Source organism: Trachymyrmex cornetzi, unplaced genomic scaffold, assembly GCF_001594075.2.
Source record: "Trachymyrmex cornetzi isolate Tcor2-1 unplaced genomic scaffold, Tcor1.1 scaffold16, whole genome shotgun sequence".
NCBI classification, from domain to species: domain Eukaryota; kingdom Metazoa; phylum Arthropoda; class Insecta; order Hymenoptera; family Formicidae; genus Trachymyrmex; species Trachymyrmex cornetzi.
This window is the reverse complement of record NW_017296201.1, coordinates 3,093,449-3,114,468: the sequence shown is the minus strand read 5'-3', so window position 1 is coordinate 3,114,468 and position 21,020 is coordinate 3,093,449. Positions and strand designations below refer to the sequence as shown.

Below are 21,020 nucleotides of genomic sequence, written 5' to 3'. Positions count from 1 at the left end.
CGCATATTATCTCTCGCGTACGATATAAATTTTATCTTACCTCGAGCGCACACGTTAATTTCGTTAATGTCCTGTTACGACAAGGAGCAAGGAAGTGAATTATCTGGAATCCGGTTAAACCGAGTGCCTCCAGAAAGGCATAGAGAATGAAGTTTGGCGGCTGGCGGAAGTAGAAAAATTAAGGCAAAATATGGGTGGCGCACTTTTTTTTCCTGGAAACAAGCAATAACTTTAAACTAATCTGAATTAGCGTTGTCGCGCGTTCAACCATATTCTGATTTTTTAAATAATTTTTTATCTTTTTCTAAGTATTGCATATTATACTGAAAGGCATAATTATTAAATAGAAATAAAACAATTAAAAGCAATTTTGCAGTGTAAAGAATATATAATTTAAGTTATGCTGTAACCTTTGAGAATGTATTATCAATCATCTGAATATGTCTTAGGCAAGAAACTACCGTAACAGTTGTCTACTTTAGAGAATATAAGTCTTCTTTAAGTCCTCTTTACACGAGTATTAGAACACAACAGACGTTGGACCCATTTTATTCTTTGTACAGGTCGCTCTTTCTCCGTTTGATCCTCACAAAATTTACATCAAAGGGTTCTGGATTCTCCTTTCTTGTAATCTCAATCTCGAGAAGGTCCCAAGATACTTTTTGATACATGATCCGTAAAGAGAATTCCGATAAAGATATTTTAATCCGATTAGTAATTAGGTAGAATGTGTAATAATGTTAATGATGTCTGCAAGATACAGTAAGGTTCCTCGAATCTAATGACGAGAATATATCACAGCGAATCCCACGCAGCTCGAAGATCTAAGGATGCAATTGCGCCCGTCCGATATCTCACCTTTAATCCTAAACGAAATCGTTTTCGTCTAAATACTCGACCGAGGAGAAGGTCTATTAGATCAGTCCGGCGCATTTTTCTTCAACTCGTATCTAGCATCTTGATGCCTGTGCGGCTGCTTCGTAGAAGACAAAACGGACGACGAGGTCATCGCGGTGAAAATATATTTCTCTCGTAACGTTCGGAAAAATATTGCGGACTATAGAAGGGTGCGCGGGATAACGGTGCGTAGAAAAAAAAAATCGCGGTTTCTTTTAAAAATTATCCTCCGCGGAATTTGCGCGACAATGCACAATAGGTTGGATGGAGCGTATCCATCTCCTCTCACGGGGACTGTCCAGGAAGGTGCGTCCCCGGGCGAGTCGACGCTTAATAACGATTCCTTTGTTGCGACGGAACTGCCATTACGGACGCGACTACTACTACTACCTAAGCCAACACCATCACCACCACTGGCGCAACCGCTGCCGTTACCGCCGCCGTCGTCGTCATCACTATCACCACCGCCATACCGCAGCCACCATCACCAACGGATAATGAGAAGGTGGCCCGAGGGAGCCACCACGAGCAAGCGGAGGCGGGAAGTTGCGGCGCGGTCGCTCTTCCAACAACGCACCAGAAACACACCGACGTTGGCCTGGCTGGCTGGCTGGCTGGCTGGCTGTTACTCCTCACACAAAATCGTAGGAGAACCTACAGTGTACAAGGCGCGGGCAACGTACACCATAAACACAGTGTATGCGCTGCCGCTGCCGCTGCCGTCGCCGCAGCCGCTGAAGAATCGAGAGAGGGTTAAACTCGCGAGGCGAGCATCTGCCGACGCAGTATTTTACCCGGCGTAAACGGGCAGCGACCGCCCGACCACGAAACCGCCTCGCATCCCCGATATATATCTGATTGGCGAGATTTAACGAGGAGACCCGCGGCCCGGATAAGATTCATGGAGGAGATCTGAGAGCGCAAGAGAGATGGAGTACCTTCACACCGTGAATAACGAGCAACGTGAGCAGGGCGTGGCCCTTCCGATTCTTGCACGGACCCGAAGACCTTATCGGTGGTCTACGCTGGACGGAGAATTTAGGTGCTATTTTGTACGTGTGCGTCTGAATTCGGTTAATGTTCATCATAAATCGCGCAATTCATACGGAAATATATTTCTTGTTTAATTTCCAAGGAATTTCAAAATATTATAATTAATTTTAAATGTAGATATCAATTGAGACCGGTTTTGAAAGAATGAGGGCGGTTTTTTATATGAAGTGTACATGTTTACACGCATTAGTTTTACAAATTCTCATACAGCAGGATTGTTATCTGGGTAAAAAAAAGCGCCTGAATATTTATGGTAACATCATGACTTGAGAATGATAACATAGTGCGAGATGCCGTGAAATTTCATATTGCCGATGAGATGGTTCCCTATGAAATTGCTTGAATGGTCCCGTCGAGGCCCGCCTTGTAATTTCAGGGCGCGCAGCATAATAAGTCGTGCCGGAGCGTGTTACGTTTCGCTTGGAATAATGAGAACCGGGGTTGTTAAGCAATTGCTAAAAAGCACGTAGTCAAATCATGATACTTCCGACATGAATATTAAAAACAAACTTAAACAGTTGTACAACTCAAACAGTTGCGTAACTTCGTCTAAAATGTACGAGTAAAAATATTCTCTTAAAATAAGTACAAAATCTCAAATGTGCGGAACGTAAATGGCTGGCAATGGAGTTCATTAAACGAGCTGTAGAATCTTAAAAGAAGCATTACTAAAAGCACAAAATAAACGCCGTTGTAAAAGCAGTGTTACCTAAGTATCGTGTATCCATGAATCTGGAGTACGAAACAAATTTACCGTTTCCGCCAGATTTATTGACCTTCGCTAGCCCATTCTACTTTATCTTATAAACCTTATTTAGGATTAATGACGCGGGAACGAGACGCCCCGAAGATCGATAGCGTCTAACACTTCGTTACAGCCTCGTATTTCTTTGACTGACAAACAATTCTTTTTCTCGGTGAATTTTCGATATCTATATACAGAAGAATTTAGTATACTTCAATCAAATTACTGCTTGATAAAATTAGCGATATAATTGTTTATAATCTTAAAATGGATTATCTATTAAATGGGCGAGCAAGAATACGGAGGGCACGCAATGCAGAGGACGATGATTATCAATTGAAGAAATCACGAGCCCTTTGGCTTCGAGAAACAAAATCTCTGCAGAAACTTTAATTCATTCCTCGCTTACGATAGACAGAGCCATGTTTCTCTGCGGGATGCCAAAGATTTCCGATGGTGGAGATATGGAATATTAAAAACGTTTGTCTCGTGTGCATTCGCCTCGATATATAACGACATTGTATAGCTTATAAGATGAAAACTTGAGATTAGACGTCCACCGAAGTCATATAAATTATTACTAAAATTTTTATTTTAATATAATGTATTTAAATTAAAACTAATAATTACTGTTAAGAGTTACTGTAATCATTTTCTTGTATAATTATTAGCAATTTACAAACAATAACTTTGACGATAAGCTGAAGCCAACGCAGATCGATAATCGTAATCCATACTTTTCGTGGGCTTCAGTATGCAAGTATATTGCCTATAATACATGTTTTTATTGGATTAATAATTTTAATCTTCTTGTAGATCTTGTAGATACATTTTTTAACTTTACCAACTTCAAAAAAGTAATATTTATTTTTATTGTAGTAGGGTAAGTCAGGTGAAGATGCCATGGTTAACTTTGGATCACGATATTTTTTGTAATTGTTATCGATATATAAAAGAATATAGAATCAATGAAAAGTTTGAATAGTTTTATTTATTATGGTTGAGTTACATAAATGTATCTTATAAGACTTTTACGTGGCAATAAAAAAATAAAAACCTTACAAAGTGGCATCTTACCTAGCCTATTGAGTAAGACGTCACAAAACCATGGGGTAAGATGCCCTGACATCGCAACTAAATAAAACACAATATATGATCTGTATATAAGAATAAAAATTTTTATCAACAGCTATTCTTCTCAACAACAGACACTAGTTTTTTATTCCAAAAATAAAGAATTTTTTTTTCTTAAAATTAACAATCTTTGAAAATAAACACGAACAGCGAGTGTCATATCGTCGCTGGCTTACAAATGACCGAGCGCGCCACTAATGCTATCTAAGGATAAACATGGAAAATATTAACAAATGGCATCTTACCCGACATGGTATCTTCCCCTGGCTTACCCTATACATTAAAACTTTCAAATAATGAATATTAAATATATAAATTTTCTGTTTAGCAGGGACATTTTTTAAAATTAGAAATATGATCAAACAACTAAACAATTAAGCAGTACTATCGATAGTTGTGTGTAACATATTATTATTAAATTTTAGCGCATGAAAACGTAGTCAATTGAAGGCTAAGGAAACTATTCACAGATGACTTTTGCAGATCCAAAGTTTAAACATTTCAGTAGTGAAACAAAGGCGTGACGAAAACGAACCACATGCTCGACAGTCGCAGACATCTGTTAATGATAATGACATAAAACGCTTAACTTGTAAGCTAATAAACATATTACGATTCGTGATATTACAAAAATTTTCCAAATTAGAGTATTAGAAGTATTGAAATTATTAATAAAAAATTAAAAGAAATTAAAGTGAATTCTTGAAAAATTTTGACTATTAAAAACAAAAATTGCATACAAGAAACTATGCAATTTTTAAACTTTTATCGAAAAAAAAGAAAAGCGTGTTTAAATATTGACTACTTGATGAACTTGAGTTATATAAAGGATGAAATTTATAAATGCATTATTATTTTACTCCAGAATCACAAAGAAATGGCATTAATTTTCCAAATGAAGTATACATACAGTCTTCTTTGAAAAAGTTATTTAAAAAAATTATAAGTTCATAATAAATACGTTTATAATAATATATGTTATATTTGAAATAAAATCTTTTGTAACCAGTCAAAAAAATCAACCTGGTTAATATTTGGACGTCTCAGTATACTTTACCATTTTAGGAAATGACTGAGTTCTTAAAGACACTAAATGTCTTCGCTCTCTTAGGAACGCAGACGTCTCTCGTTCTTAACAAATACCAGACCATCTTAATGAGTTCACAGTTTTCCTCGTATATTCCCCACTTGCTTCTCTCTTGCTTTTGCGCTTTCATCATTCGAAGAGCGAAGAATCCACTTCGCATCGCGCAGTACCTGCATCGTCATCATCGTCAGTCGCGATAATGAGGACATCGTGTGCCGTTAACAAGACGCCGTCACATCGCGCTGTTCTCCACCCTTCGTACCCTCTCTCCTGCGACGCAGGAATGTCATAACGCGGCAAGCTTACGAATGTGCTTAGCTGACGCCGCATTCTTGCTGGCGCGAGACGTCAGAATCGTGCGCGTCGTTTTGCGACAGCGAGCTCTTTCTTCGCAGTCGACAGCTTACAACGACCTTAAGAAAACGTACCGGAAAGGCGAGGCGAACTGCACGAGACAGTACGAACTATTTCTCGAGGTTGTGACCGCAATTCGTGATCGTAATTTGTGAGGACGACTCGTTAAATTGTCGCAAAAGATCAAGAAAATTCACGTCAAAGTACAATTGAGAAATTAAAAAAAGATCTTGACGGTTTATTAGAAGCTTCCAATCGCTTTTAACGTAACTTGATTAATGTATTCTTTTAAAAATATCTCTATTAATCAAGCATTTAGAAACTTAACGTTGAACCGGTTAAGAAATAACGTCTATAGAGAATGAGAAGAGACATGAAAATAGCATAATAATAGCGCAAGATTGGCCTTTTAAATTTAAATTATGTTTGTCCAACTTTTTCTATGCATTCTGGGAACGTTTTATTGCATATAGAAGATACAATGTGATCTCTCTGTATTAACCGATCAAATATTTTTATAAATATGTATATCCATTGATATATATCACCGACTACAAATATTTGACAAAGGCGCGATCACGCACATGTGGAGGCAGACGAATAGCAGCTGTAATATCAAACAGTCTCATAACTGGCAGCATCGTATTAACATATTAATACATATCCGCGTGCAACGCATCAGTATGCATGTAAGCCGATGTTCGCTGGGGCTTCGTCGTCCGGCTTAAACGAAGGGTGATCCCGGGGGCACTATGGGCAGACGATTGCGGGAAGAGAGAGGAGAAAGAAGGAGAGAGAGAGAGAGAGAGAGAGAGAGAGAAGATGAAGAGAGTATCATAATACTCGTGAGTCTCGGGACACATTAAGAGGATCATATCGTTCGCATTTAAGATACGCAAGACATTTCAGTTTGATCCGAAACGCGATGAGCCCCGTGACGTGTCCGTGAGACCAGACGCGCTTACAGGTCAGATTAGAGGGTATAGTTTCACACGTTACGTTCAGACAGGCAGCTCGTCGCTTTTAATGCGATAAAGGTGTTCGTGCCCTTCGGGTATATTACCCCGTTGAACTCTGCCCGAGTGGAGACGGGCGTTACATGTAACTCTTTTTCTTTCGAGCCTCTCGAGACCGTTTTCACTTAACAATAAGTCATGAAGTCGGCTGAGTGATATCGCCGCTCGAGAGCGTTCACTAACGAATACGATATATTTTCTAAAATTATTGTACTTCCTTTGTCTTGCTTCAGCTTGGAGGAAGATTTTAATGCATTACGTTTAATAATTTATTATATTAATCTGTTAAAAGAGGTGATGATGGAAGAGCACAATTTGTGGTGTATAATAATATTAGAAAAAGTGTGTTAGATTCTCGGTAATTATGTTAAAATCAAATTTTATGTTCCTGCTGTGTCAGCAAAAGATAAGAGTAACATAATTATGTTTCATACAGACGATAATTGATTAAAGATAAATATTTGTAGAGAGATTTATATTTGAAAGTATTGACTTAATAATTGATGTATCTTGCATTATAAAGAATTCAAATTTAAAATGTTAAATGCAAAAGCTATTTTTTTATTAACACGTTTAAACTTGATCAAATTGAAACCGATATTGCTGCGACTCAGTGACATTTGCATTATTCATAAATATGCAATGAAGTATTATCCGATCATTAATTAATCTGAATTGATGAATCGTCTCACATGGTTTCGCGTGAAACTTTTATGAAATATATTTATTATGCTAGGATAAGAATAAGGATAGACATAATAATATATACTTGTAATAAGTATAATAATTATTAAAACTGATTAGGCTTGATATATTTTTATTTTAATTGTAATTTATAATTCACTTTTTATGGATATTGTGTATTTTATATGTACCTATATATAACGCAATATGTATGCGTAAAATATTATCTTTAAGAAAATGTATGAAGATAAGAATATATCAATGTTTTGTACATTTTATAGAAATATTTAACCAGCATTTGTTAGACGCAATCTGATATTAGCATATTATATACGTTTATATATATATATATATATATTCCATTATTCATCGCTGCAAATATTATATATTCAAATATATTCATTATAAACTCATATTTGTTTGTCATATTGCGTCGTATATTTGACAGGTTGTTATAAGTTGTTATAATTTGTAATAGCCCAGTACTTTTTTCTTTTGTCGTTCGAAGATGGAGTCAAATCTTAACCTGTATTATTAGTAGCGGCAGTAGTGGTGGTGGTGGTGGTGGTGGTAGTGGTGGTTGGACAGCAACTATGGTCTTGATCACAACAACAGTCGTGTTCTGGGTACATCATATTTAGTAATGGACAATGTTTTATAAGAGCCTCGAAAAATCCTGGCATACAATTCTGTGAAAATAAAATATATGCACAACATACAATGCAAATTGAAATGTAATGTTAAATATTAAAAAAATAAATATATACGTATATGTGTTACATAATTACACTCTAAATTTTTGGGAGTAAAATTTCACTCTCAAAGAGTGATAGTTGCGCCAGTCCGGCAGAAGTGAAATTTTCACTCTTCAGAGAGTGAAGAATCACTCCAAGCGAGAGTCAATTTTCAATCTCTGCGAAGAGTGAATAATTTCACTCTCTGAAAGCAAAGACTAAAGGTAAATGTCAAGTTTAGTCCCTTACATCCAATCTGAACGAAATTAAGCTCATTTGACGTGTTTTTGCACAAAACGAATGAATATGGCAGAGAAAAGCGTCGTTCTGTCTCGCAAAGCGAGATATTAATAATTTATTTAATCTTTTAGGAAATTTACTCCTTGAAGGAGTGAAGTAAAATTCACTTTTGCTGGACTAGCGTAACTATTACTTTTCTTAAAGTGAAATTTCATTTCCAAAATTTTAGAGTATATGTTAAATTTAAAATACTTATGATTTTGTTATAAAGGGAAATATCTATATGAATACTTACAGCCTCTTTGAGCATGGCGTAAGCCACGACAACGAATAGATACAGCAATACTACACGCATGTTTAGATTTGCTTATCCTAGACTTGACTTCTGGTGTTTTGGTACAGAACTATGATGCTATAGCATTTTATACCTTATTTCTGAATATTAATTTATTTATCGCTATTAATATAGAATAATACGTTTTTGTATTACCACATGTCTTGCATTTATGCATTGTTGCAATTAGTTATTGAATTTTAAGGAAGGTCAAGTTATTCTGCACAAGTGTACGACATAGATAACAAAATTGTCTTGCATTCATGAAGATGTCTGAATAATATATACGTATACACTCAGTGAATGCAAAAAGTATTCCTACAAGGAACATTTTTATTTAAAAAAAGCCTTATTCGTAGAAAATAAACATTAATTAACAATGTTATACAATAAATACGTTATGTTATATAGACACACGAGTTTTGTGTGTATTCCTAATTTTAGAAGTTAAAGTTCTCTGTACGAATTTTTATGCGCCCAAGTAATACTATATTTTTAAGATAATATATTTTATTTAATTATTATACATTTTTTTAATACGATAATTTTGAAAAATATATTAATATCTAAACAATATCTTTATTTTAGACCGTATATGTGAGAAACACAATCAATACTAGAAATTTATGGTATATATGCAAGTATATATATAGTATATATTAGTAATTCAAGATTGAATTATTTAAGCAATGAAGATCCAGCTTCGACCGTAATAGGCATTTTAAATTTCTAATATTAATATCTATTTTAATTTTTATGAATAAATTGGTAGCAAGAAATGACGGTTAATTAGACGTCGATGTCGAATTGGTATCAATATCATTGCATCGATATGTGTTCGACATAAATTTGATAAATCATTTCTTTCTGTGTGGATAATGTTTACTTTTTAAAAATAAATTTTTTAAAAATATTTTTCTGTACGAATACTTTTTGCACTCATTATAAGTACATATATATAAATTACAAACCAAACGAAACAAAACATGCGCTCTTCATCTATAATAAAATACAAACGGTCTTTATTCAAACCATTTCAAACTGTTTGTATTCAAATAAGTAGCTATTGTATATACAATAAATTAAAATGAATAATATTTTGAGTTAATATTTATTTGTCAAAATATCGTTTTCTCTTACAGTCAATGTTAAAGTTTTTTAATCATTGAGAGAGAGAGAAATTTATATGTTTTTAACATAAAATAGGAAGTAGTATCAAGTCGTTTTGTAAAATCCATTATTGCATCTATTACTGTTACATTTTGTTGGATTATACGTTCAATTAATGTGAATTTTATGCTCTTATTAATGATATTGGATTATAACATAAAAGAGAACGGGAAAATGACGAGAAAATAATCATCGGCGATTCATATATAACTTACATTCATATAAGCGATACTATTGTTGTGCGCACGAACAATAATGTTTCTTTATGGCATAACGGATTTAAATGTCAGAATTATAACGAATCACGTTTAATTATGGGATATTTTAAATGTAACATGAAAACGTGCAACTTCTCGATAACTCCAGTTACTACATACAAATTACTACCGTCTTTCCCCCTCCCCCCTGCAAATCAAGCCGAAGAAACAGATTCTTGGTCATCCATCATCGTTAGCATTTCATTCAGTGACAGTCGGTCGACCGACTGCTGCCGTTGACTATATGAACGCTGTGTAAACTTGCTGAACAAACAAACGTTTTATGGTTGTTCAACAGCACTATCGTCTTCGTAATGTCATGACGCATACGTTTCCTGACGTGTGAGATAAAGTGCATATATTTTACAGAGTAACGGCTGCATTTTTCATTCTCTAAGGAAAAATCGATATTGGCGGTCTTCATCAGGATAGCTCTCCCTGGTGTGTGCTTTCTCTCTCTTCCCTTTCTAATATAATCCAATATTCTTTCACCGGAAAAGTTCCAGAGCAGCTCTAGTTATAGCCTCTACATAGATTCACGGTAACGTCTCATTATGATCCTAAAAATACGATAATAATATTTAATCACGATAATATCCATTAAGGTGGATCACATTGGTTAAACAAATAAAATTTTCAATTGTATCCTCAAAATTTAAATAAATCAGAAAAACATTTCTTCCTATAGAATCTAAAATAGAAATGTGAAAGAAGAATTCAGCAAATATGTCTTAAAAGATACTTTTTTTTAATATTTGGATATATAGTTTCTTTCCACACATTCGTAGAGAAAATTTACTGCGTGACCGTCAATTTCAGCTTTACGTATCGGCTCGCTTATCAAAGTAGATAGTGCTACGTTGCATCGGAAATAGATAGAAAATGGTCGGCCAATATTTACTACGACGCTTTGACTGCCGTTCCAGTCGTGCCAGCGGCATTTCGCGAATCGATTCGTCTCGATCGGGATTCCCGTATTCTACCGAGGAGGAGAATTTCACCGGAAGCGATGTACAATCGTCGCGACGCCGGCGGGTCGTGTGCCACGTGAGAGGGAAGGGAGATGGAGAGGCGTCGCGGCGCGGCGCGGCGCGGCGCGACGGTGGATGGAGAAGCGGTAGACACTCGCGACGACATGGAAGGTGAATTTGGGCGCGGGAGAGATCACGAGCGGTAGTGAAAAATGAAGGTACGAAACGGGGAATCGCACGAAGGGAAGCTTGACGCATTGCGGCGGGGAAATATGGGTCGTCCCGATTATGTCGGGACGAGCACCGCGCCGGAATCTGACAGTGGCAGAGTGACGCCGCAAAACCTCATACATCTCGTGTATAACTAATGTCCGCATATATCACCTCTTCGTCTCCTGTGTGTATTTCCTTTCCTTTTTTTTTTTTATTTCGCCGAGCAATGCATGCCGCGCGTGCGCTCAGCGGAAGCTCGTTCCTCGTGCGTTCGAGCGCGATGGAACATGTCCATTTCATTTAAATGCAACGCGGAAAACGCGCGCATCGTGCGCTCCACCACGCTTCGGGCGGTATAGACTTTATGGAAGATAGCGCGCGAGATGATACATTACCTTCTGACCCGCTTCACTTCCCCGATCGCACGCTCCGTGTCATTGTTTGAAAATCGTTTCCTCTTATTTGCAAATTAGTCATATTCTCGGATATTTATTAGGATATTTACTATTACCCTGCCCGTGAAATAATTTCTTTGAAAACTCATACCGACACTTAATGTGAGAAATAACTGGTACGTTAGAAATTATTATTTTTTTTTAATTTTTTAATGTTTTTTCTTATTATTTGTCATATAATGAAAAAAAATATTGAGCAAATTAACAAGTATCATAATTGTTAATTATAATTCCCCTATTTTTAATAATATAACTGTTATATGTTATGTTACAATTATATTGTTGAATGGAAAATTATAACTAATTAAATTATATTATTGTTAGGTAGTGTTGGCTGAGTAGGAATATCTATAGAAAAGATTTTTCGGAATTCAATGTTATTAGTTTTCGATATATCGTAAAATACTACATTGCGCTAAATACTATAGCGCCAACATTGTGCGTTATAACATCGGGTAAATATTTATTCTAAACGTAAGAATACATAAACTTACTCTTTAAATTCTTTGGAGTTGAAGCTCACTCTAAGAATGAAAATTGAACCAGTCTTTAAATAGAATGATTCAATTTTCAATCTTTAAGAGATTTTACTTTTTAAAGTGAAATTTACTTTAAAAATTTTAGAGAGTAAATTTATATGTGTTACTCTTCTCTCTCAGAACAGAAGGAAGAGAATAGAAAATTAATCTAATTTTAATATCGTTTTGTTTTTATACTGTATAAGGTTACAATAAAATCAGTACTTCATTAAAAGTACGTTAGGAATTTTTGTTTTATCATTAGAAATCTATTCCGAGAGAGTATATAAACGTAAAGAAATATCATAAGAAAATTAGCATAGTTTCCTACATTTTGTTAAATATCTGAATTTCCTCATGAGAGAAGGAGAGAGAGAGAGAGAGAGAGAGAGAGAGAGAGAGAGAGAGAATTAATTCCGTTAAAACTTTGTCGCTTTATCTTAAGATACTTTTTTTATTGACAGTGATGGATGTTTATCTGGTTCAACATGGCATCAATTCGTTTTTGCAAATTGATTTCATACAAATTTCAATTACACTTTAACCCTTAAACAATTTAATATAATATCGGTCAATCGGGAACAAATACAACGCCTTGCTTCGTACCAGCTTCACGTCTTTTCGTAGTAGGTGGTCCAAACAGTAGACGAAAATTAAAGAACGTTAAAAGGACATTGTGCTCGTTAGCACGGTCAACCTGCTTCAACCTGCAGCGGGCAGTTAATTGGTGTTCGTCCGGCGAGGAATACCGGTCTTTGACGGGTCTGTCTCGAGTAGCGGTCTAAGGGTTGTGTTTACTCTGTGGACAAAGTCAGCAAGGCCCGAAATGCCTGGACAATACGAAGCAGTGGCGGTAACTGAAGTGTTCTGAATCCTTCGCAGTTCGATCTCGTTTTGAGATTTTCAAGCGCCGTCGTGTTAATCGACCACCGCGATCGTCACCATTGTTCTATCACACCCAAGAGTCCTTTCACGTCCTTTAATCGGTGCAAGACGTCATGCATTTAGACGTCCACGTTTCGTGCACTACTGATTTTTTTTCGTATTTCTCTCTTCTTTTTTCTTCTGTCTCCCTTTCCTGGGTGCGACAGCGACGTATCCATTTTTACCGGTGCTCGAAGCTTTGCGTTTTCTCGAGTGGATTCCCCGCTTCTCCCATCTCAACCTGCCATATTCCTCTAGCAGGTATGTGCACGAACATTCACCCCGGTACGAATGCAGGTGTGCGCTGGGCCGAATAAGCCCAGAAGAAGCGCGAGGATGATGGCAACTCGTGCGTCTCCAAGCTTCGTCGATGTCGTCGTCGTCGTCGTCGTCGTCGTCGTCGTTGTCGTCACGAGACTGCCGCGGCAACCACTTCCGTTTGTGCGCGTTTTCATTTCTACGAACGTTTCGTCACGCTTGTCACATGCTTACCGCACGAAAGAGACCGCGGTCTGGTAAAAATATTGTGATGGTCGGTAGCATCGTTATTGTCCACCGTTCTGAGTTCGCCACTACCCATCGGGCGGCGAACGATGCAGAAACGTATGTGGTTTACACCGAAAAGAAAGCATGATATACGACGTGGTATAACGTTGCGTAAAAAAAATTCCATTATTGAAGAAGATACATTATGTAAAAATATAATACGTAAAGTTGAAATTATAAAGTACTTGTTTTATACAAGCTCCGACTGTTTCACGATAAGCGTTACGTAAATTATTGCGACGTCAGTAAATTGACCTACATAAGCACATTATCGTTGATAGAGATGCACATGCGGCATTTAAATAGAGCCTCCGTTTGTAGCTCGAGTTGAAATTAATAAACCTTTTAAATATGAAATATACCAGATGCATCAGTTTGATTTTTTATTTATTAACTAAAAATGAGACGTGCAAATGTCTTAACATTTAGTATGTATATATCAATAATACGAATAACACATTAATATTTGCTATGTTAGGTAATAATCTATGTTAAAATGCTATGTTAGATAAATAATCTATTTATTATATGTATCTATGCGGTGGTCATACGCTAATGTAAGAATTAAATATATGTGCACTGTGTGAATTAGATATAGGTTTCGATAATGCATAGCTTATATAACAAAATTGTGTGATAAATAGGATCTTTAAAAGGTGAGAACTTATCTGAATACTATCTGTAGCTTTAATCTGCGTTTGCATTCTCTCTCTTTCTTTCTCTATTTCTTTTTTCTTATTTTATTACATAGAATGATATGGCAAATATCGATTCACACCTGACAGACTTTCACAAATATAGGCATAATAACACATAAATGCATTATTCTTGGTATTCAAAGCAGAAAATTACATGCATATTTTCAAGATATCCAGTATGAATTTTTACATAAATTTTACATTTGCTATGTAAAAAGTTGTGAAAATATTATAAAAATATTAATAAAATAATCTATATCAACACATTTATATTTACTCTTAACGACATTCGACACGCAGGAAGATAATATCGTGGCTGTTATTATTATGTGCATAATCTACCTAGCTTATCTCGATTTGGTCGACGAAAAAAGATGACACGTGTGTTGAATATAATTCGGTGGGCGTTACTATATGTTGAATGCACAGATATTCAAGACTACGGTTGTCTGATCGGCGGGGAGTCCCGGGCTATGCTACGTTTCTCATCTGTTTGGACATGGGCTCACCAGGGAGACCCCATTATCCTCAGCCCATAAACATTAAGCGTCTCGCCGACGAATGTCCGTTAAGAATGCTATCGTGTGCCACTGTATCGCGGCGAGAGGCGACTCGAGCTCCGGTGTTGGCAGCCTACCGAGATAATAGCTGGGACATTCACATTGGATATCACGCGAGTGAAACCTTTCCGTCAAGCCGTTAACGGAGACGAAATTGTCGTCTGTGCTTGTGTAATCAATGCTCGCTTGGTTTTAATTATCGTCGGAGAAACGCGGCATGAATAAACGCATACCGCTACGAAACCGGTTTTAGAGAGAATGATCTTGTCGCCACACGATTGCTACCTCGTCCGTTTTCAAAGAACGTTTGTAAAAAATGAATGTGAGATTTTGAGAATGAAAATAATTACTTTACACAATGAAGTTAGATGATTAAGTGCAAGTGATTAAATCTTTTTACTACGTTCCGTTAACTGTTCATATAGTAGCTACGTCTAGTAGTGAACAAGCCTCATCTGTTGAATTTTTAATGATTGATAATGTATGATAATTGCATTAAATAGGTCTATAAATTATATCGCAACGTATATGTGTAGAATACTACACATTTATAAAAAAAATTAAAGTGAGATTCTATATATGACTTGGCAAATATAAGGTGATGTTGTTTTACATTAAGGAATCACCACTTATGTGCAAATTACTGAAAGTTAAAACGCAGCCGCTTCCACAGTTTAGTTTAGTGCTCGTGTGACCGTTGAGCAATTCGTATCGCGCAGTCTTTCGTAACGTTACTAACACATTGAGTTATCCATATCTAGTTCCAGTGACTGCACCCATCATTCAAATATATTTTCCTAATGTACATACGTTGTTTGTCATCTTTTTCTTGTTAATGATAAATTTATCGAATGTGCGTGTAAAATGAAACTATTTATACGAAGTGTTTTTTGTAACTGTCTTATGATTTATCCATAAATTCTTTTGTTAAAGAGAAGAAAAATTTTGACGTAAGTATTGAATTAGCAGATCTCAATCTATTTTTATTCAAAACAGTATTTTTTTTAAATTGTCGAATCTTTAGATAGGAAAGTGTTAATTTAAAAATTGAATAGATAGCAAGGAATAGACATAATATTACGATATCAGTTTTATACATTGAAGTTTATAAGCATTAACTGTAAACAAAAACATTTATAAGCCGTGTTCCGATATACACTGTGAGTATTGAAAATCTACAGTATACGTAACGTACACTATAGATTTTCAGTATTAACAGCGAATAATAAAACGCAGCCATAATGATACTTTTGAAAATGAATGTCGTCAGTCCATACAGAGAGAATATTGCATCGCGATACGGAAAACTTGAGTAAGAACGTTATCTCGCTTTTAGCAAACAAATATATTTAGCAAACATCTGGTATTAAAATTGGAATCGGAATCGATATCGGAGACAGGATATTGTTTAATTAAATGCAGCATTGAAAACAAGTTAAACTTGTGCCTGATATTATTTAACATATGCAGAAGGAATAATTCTGAAATACTCGTTTTAATACATAGTAAGGTTTACACGAATGTTTCGAAATTGTTTTCCTGCATGACAATATTGCTATTAATACACAACCGCGCGCGCGTTATCGGTACAGAGTACAACATATTTATTAACGGAATTAAGAAAGACAGTGAAACCTCGAACCGTATTTGACTTTATAAGTGACAGTGAGTTTCTTGTTATACGATCTATAATCTCATGTCGAATGTAGGAATGCTCAGCGTTAAGACGTAAGTCTATAGAAAGATATTTGTGGAGGAGGAATCTGAGTATCGAGTGTGCATGGGTGCCGTCTCATCGTCGACGATATAATTTGATAGTCGTAATCTAGCAGTTGAATGTGCGAGCGAGCGAAACCGAACTGGTGATTGTATCGATACGAAAACAAACGACGAAAACGGCGACACTGGTGCAACGATTTGAAACGTAATGGTCATCAATGTCATCGATTCATTAACCGAGGTTACATTGAATATTCAGAACGATGGGTAAGGAAATAATTTCTCTTCTCTATTAACATTTATAATAATAAAATAATTAAAGCAATAATTTCTTTCTCTTTTGCAAAACATACATTTATGTGCATAATAGGTGTTCATATTTAATATATATTATATATATATATATATACACAGTGTAGAATGTGTGTGTGTTCTTTTCTATCTAAATGATAAATTTTACTACCTTGTCATCGTTCTCATTTAATTTATGATATTATATATAAGTAGAAGATTTTATTTAACTCATAATTATAAATTTATATGTAAAAATAGTATTTTTTTAAGTAGTATCGGCACATTGTAGTGTAAAAGTAATATTTATTCACACACATCACTTCTCTTTCTTTTACTTTCTCTCACTTTCTCACATTTCGGCACGTAGCAAATTGTAAGCAAATTGTAATTTACTAGATTCCATTATAGGTTAAACAAACAATTAAATTTTATTTTTAGTAGATATCATTCTAAATATCTTTTATAATTTTGACCTTAGAGATACGAGTACGATACTTGTTTGCTATTATGCTGTGCATAGCGAACATGATTATTTATGGTCTGAAAGTAAATATCGCGACGGCTATCATCGGTATGGTGAAAAAAAAGCCGGGTATACCGGATTGGTCAGATGAGTGTCCGGAATTTGATGTTCCTGGAAATTCCATCACCGATATCGACGGTCCATTCGATTGGACAGCAAGCCAGCAAGGTTTGGTTATTAGTATATACTTTGCTGGATATCTTATTGGCATGTTTCCATCGGGATATTTGGCGGATCGGTAAGTGTTTTAATATTTCAAATCTTTTTTTATACATATATAAAATTATTATTATTATGAAGTAATTCTTTGAGCTTATAAAAATACTACGGTATGCACGTAAATGCTATCAACGTCGCACTGACAGATAATTTTTGCATTTAAGAAATTAGAGAATATACGATTCAGTCATATAATTGTTTAATATTTTATTTATTCACATATATTTATAAATTCACATATATTTGTAATAATGAAATATATTGGATACAGGTTTGACACAAAGTTAGTATTGTTAGTCTGTGTGCTGGCAAATGGAATCTTAACAATATTGGTGCCGATCGCAGCAAAGGAGTTGTATGTACTATACATTATTAGATTTTTGACCGGTCTTGTGAGCGCAGCGAATCTTCCTATAGTAAATGTTCTTCTGGGAACATGGGTTGTGTACGAGGAAAAAAGCACATGGGTCGGCATTATATACGCTGGAACGTCGCTCGGCACCGTGATATCTATTCTTACCTCGGGATTGATATTACGTTACGTGGGCTGGGAGGCCATCTTTTACATCCACGGCACGACACCGTTAATCTGGTGCATCATCTTTTATATATTTTTCGCCGGTTGTCCGGAAAAACAGAAGTACATAACGGAGCATGAAAGAGCGTTTATCGTGAACTCGTATGGTCATCGTACACCTGGATCCGCAAAGATGAAGATTCCATGGAAAAGTATATTTAAATCGGTGCCATTTTTGGCTCTGATCGCTACGAATACTTTAGGCAACTTTTGTTGGTATTTCTTGCTCACCCAACTGCCGCTTTATATGAACAAGATATTGCGATATGATATTACATCGGTGAGTGTAATGGAGATATATTAAGATGTGTAAATAAATTCTCAATTAAAAAAAAAAATACATTTATTAATATAAAAATACCGGTACAAACATTCTAATCAAAATATTTGCTTTTCGAATTTATATCGCTTTTTGTTATCTTTTAAGTAGCATATAGATATTGTGGCTAAAAGTGGTACACAGCGCGATTTATTGTTTACATTGGAATTATTTTTAAATCTTATAAATACCAATCTTGATACATTCTTCCTGACATAATATTGTCTCCATAAGTCTGATAAAATATTCTGGTTCTTTAGCGGTGGTTCTACCGCGATAAAAAGAGTAAGATATGCAATGACAAATATGTACTTTTTCAGTATTCATTTTCAATTAAATTAAAAATATTAATTGTTTAACTGAGCATTGTTACATAACTTTCGAATTATAGTGCTTAGTGAACCTTACTAATGGAAAAATAATTGGCTTAAGCACACCGTTGTTAGCACTATCTAGAGTTGACTGCGGGAACTTATTTATACATCTCATATATGTAATAACATATAATTTCCTCTTGTATTATGTCATATATAATTATTTCACGTATTTCAAGTTATATTTAATCCAAGAGGTATTACGAGAGAGAGCAGAATATTACGGATAAAATAATATTTTACATATAGTAATATTTTATTTTATTCTGTATGACGTGTGCACAGTTACGTGAAACAGAACTCAAGTTTTTGCCTAAATTTTTCCTGAAATACTTTACAGAATGCCGCTATCGTTTGCACACCGTATCTCGTGAACGCCTTCACTAATCCATTAATCGGACGAGTTTTAGATTGGGGACGGAAAAAAGGATTTTGGTCTCAGACATTTGCACGTAAAATTGCAGTGTTCATAAGTATGTATTTGAAATGAAATTCACAATAATATAGCTCTATAGATGTTGCCTTTTTGTTTTATATAAAAATATAAGTCATATTTACAGTAGATTGAAAATAATTCCGTAAATATCACAATTTTTCAATATTTATAAAAAATTGAAAAAAAATTGTATAATTTTCATTAATAATCACTTTATTCGGTATACATTCTGTTTTAAATAATTAATAAAGTTAGATAGCAATTCTCTCTTTTCCTCTCTTATTTTGCTCAGCAATTCGTAGCAATAGCGGATGTAATAGCATAAATTAAAAAGAACTAAACTTGAATTATACAGTTTACATATTAATTATTGAAAAATAAATAAAGTATTGTTTGTAAATTTTCTGCCTGATTTACATAACCGCCGTGATTTTGAATAATACACACAACATTATAATTTTTGTTACTATTTTTAGTGACAATGCATAAATTACTTCTGCAGTATATGAAATTATAATCGATATAAATTAGCTATATCATGTTTCGTATTGAATTTTATACGCTATAAAATTTGTATGCATATCTTTAAGTATTTTATATATCTAGAAAATGTTTATATGTTATGATAAAAATTAAATATATTCAGTACAGCTTTTCTGGACTTGTTTAAGTGTCTGATATATATATATATATATACGTAATATATACGTTTGGCACATTTTTCTCTTTCAGGCACTATCCCACCTAGCATCTTTCTCGTTATAATCGCGTACATTGGTTGCGCTCGTGCGACGTCGACTGTGCTGCTAACCTTGAGTATAGTAGTCTGTGGTGCTATATTTGTCGGTCATCTTTGTAATCAAAACGATCTGGCACCAAATTATGCAGGAATTCTCATGGGTATTACAAATACTCCGGGCACTATTTCCGCCTTTATCCTGCCACCGATAGTTGGAGCTCTCGTATCGGAAGGAGTGAGTTGAACACTTAATGCATGATCAGACAAGAAAACGAAAAAAGAGTCCATTAAGAGCAACGTGACATGATCTCCAATTTCTTGAATTTTTAATAAGTTATGCACAGAGATTCCACTTTCTTGAAGTTTTACGAAAGGTGAAACGACTTTAACCCGATATAAGAAAGTTAAGCCGATATTCGCTCTAAGAAAGACACTGAATCTTAATTGCGTAATCAACTGTGAAGTCAACTTTATTGTAACATGAAATCTTTGAAATGAGAATTTTAATGTTATGTTATTTTTTTATATTATTGTAATGTCTAAAATATATAATTTTGGTATATTAAACTTGATAGCTTATTTTAAAAAGTACAGTTGTCACACAGTAGCATTTTCAAATTAATGTTTTTTATTTTGATATTAATATTCAATATCTTCTGACAGCACACTATAGCGCGATGGAGAATCGCATTTTGGATTACCATCGTCGCCCAAGTTCTCGCTTTCGTGATATTTGCGATCTTCGGATCAGCCAAAATTCAACCATGGAATTATCCGGTGGCTGACGTCGAAAACTGGGACGTCGATGACGGACAACCACAACAAGGACAACGGCAACAAGAAACGAAGACTTAAATTGAAACTACCTTTGTACAATTCTTATTAAAAAAATCAAAAGGAACATTTTTTTTTTATAGAAAAATGTATTCCGCCTGTTGCATAAGAAATTTTATATAGGTAAATTAAATAAGTACGATAATATAAGTTATCGTCAAACGAAATCAAGAAATTTGTGATTTTTATACATTCCTTATATATTCACATTTAAATCAATTTTTTATATTTAGATATATTTCATTATGAAACATTTTCGATGAATCTACTGAGATTAATTAATGGATGTAATACTTAATTATATCACTTTGTATATTATATATACATATCTGTGTATTGGTAATATTTTATAAAATATATTTCAAGAAGGAATTCTGTTGATAATATGCTTTATAA

General features: G+C 34.8%; 1 protein-coding gene across 3 annotated transcripts; it reads left to right on the top strand.

Moving 5' to 3' along the window:
- Window positions 1–1,819: 1,819 nt before the first annotated feature.
- On the top strand, window positions 1,820–20,795 carry LOC108758870 (sialin). Of its 3 annotated transcripts, XM_018504073.1 has the most exons (8): window positions 1,820–1,831; window positions 15,526–15,540; window positions 16,300–16,576; window positions 17,082–17,364; window positions 17,617–18,202; window positions 18,956–19,088; window positions 19,784–20,025; window positions 20,454–20,795. In XM_018504073.1, exons 3-8 carry the CDS (start codon window positions 16,573–16,575, stop codon window positions 20,643–20,645), a joined length of 1,440 nt encoding a protein of 479 aa, XP_018359575.1. In that variant the 5' UTR covers window positions 1,820–1,831; window positions 15,526–15,540; window positions 16,300–16,572; the 3' UTR covers window positions 20,646–20,795. The 3 variants fall into 3 exon arrangements, with proteins under 3 accessions (XP_018359575.1, XP_018359574.1, XP_018359573.1); XM_018504072.1 differs by lacking the exon at window positions 1,820–1,831 and having other exon boundaries at window positions 15,093–15,540; XM_018504071.1 differs by lacking the exons at window positions 1,820–1,831; window positions 15,526–15,540 and having other exon boundaries at window positions 15,670–16,576.
- Window positions 20,796–21,020: the final 225 nt, after the last annotated feature.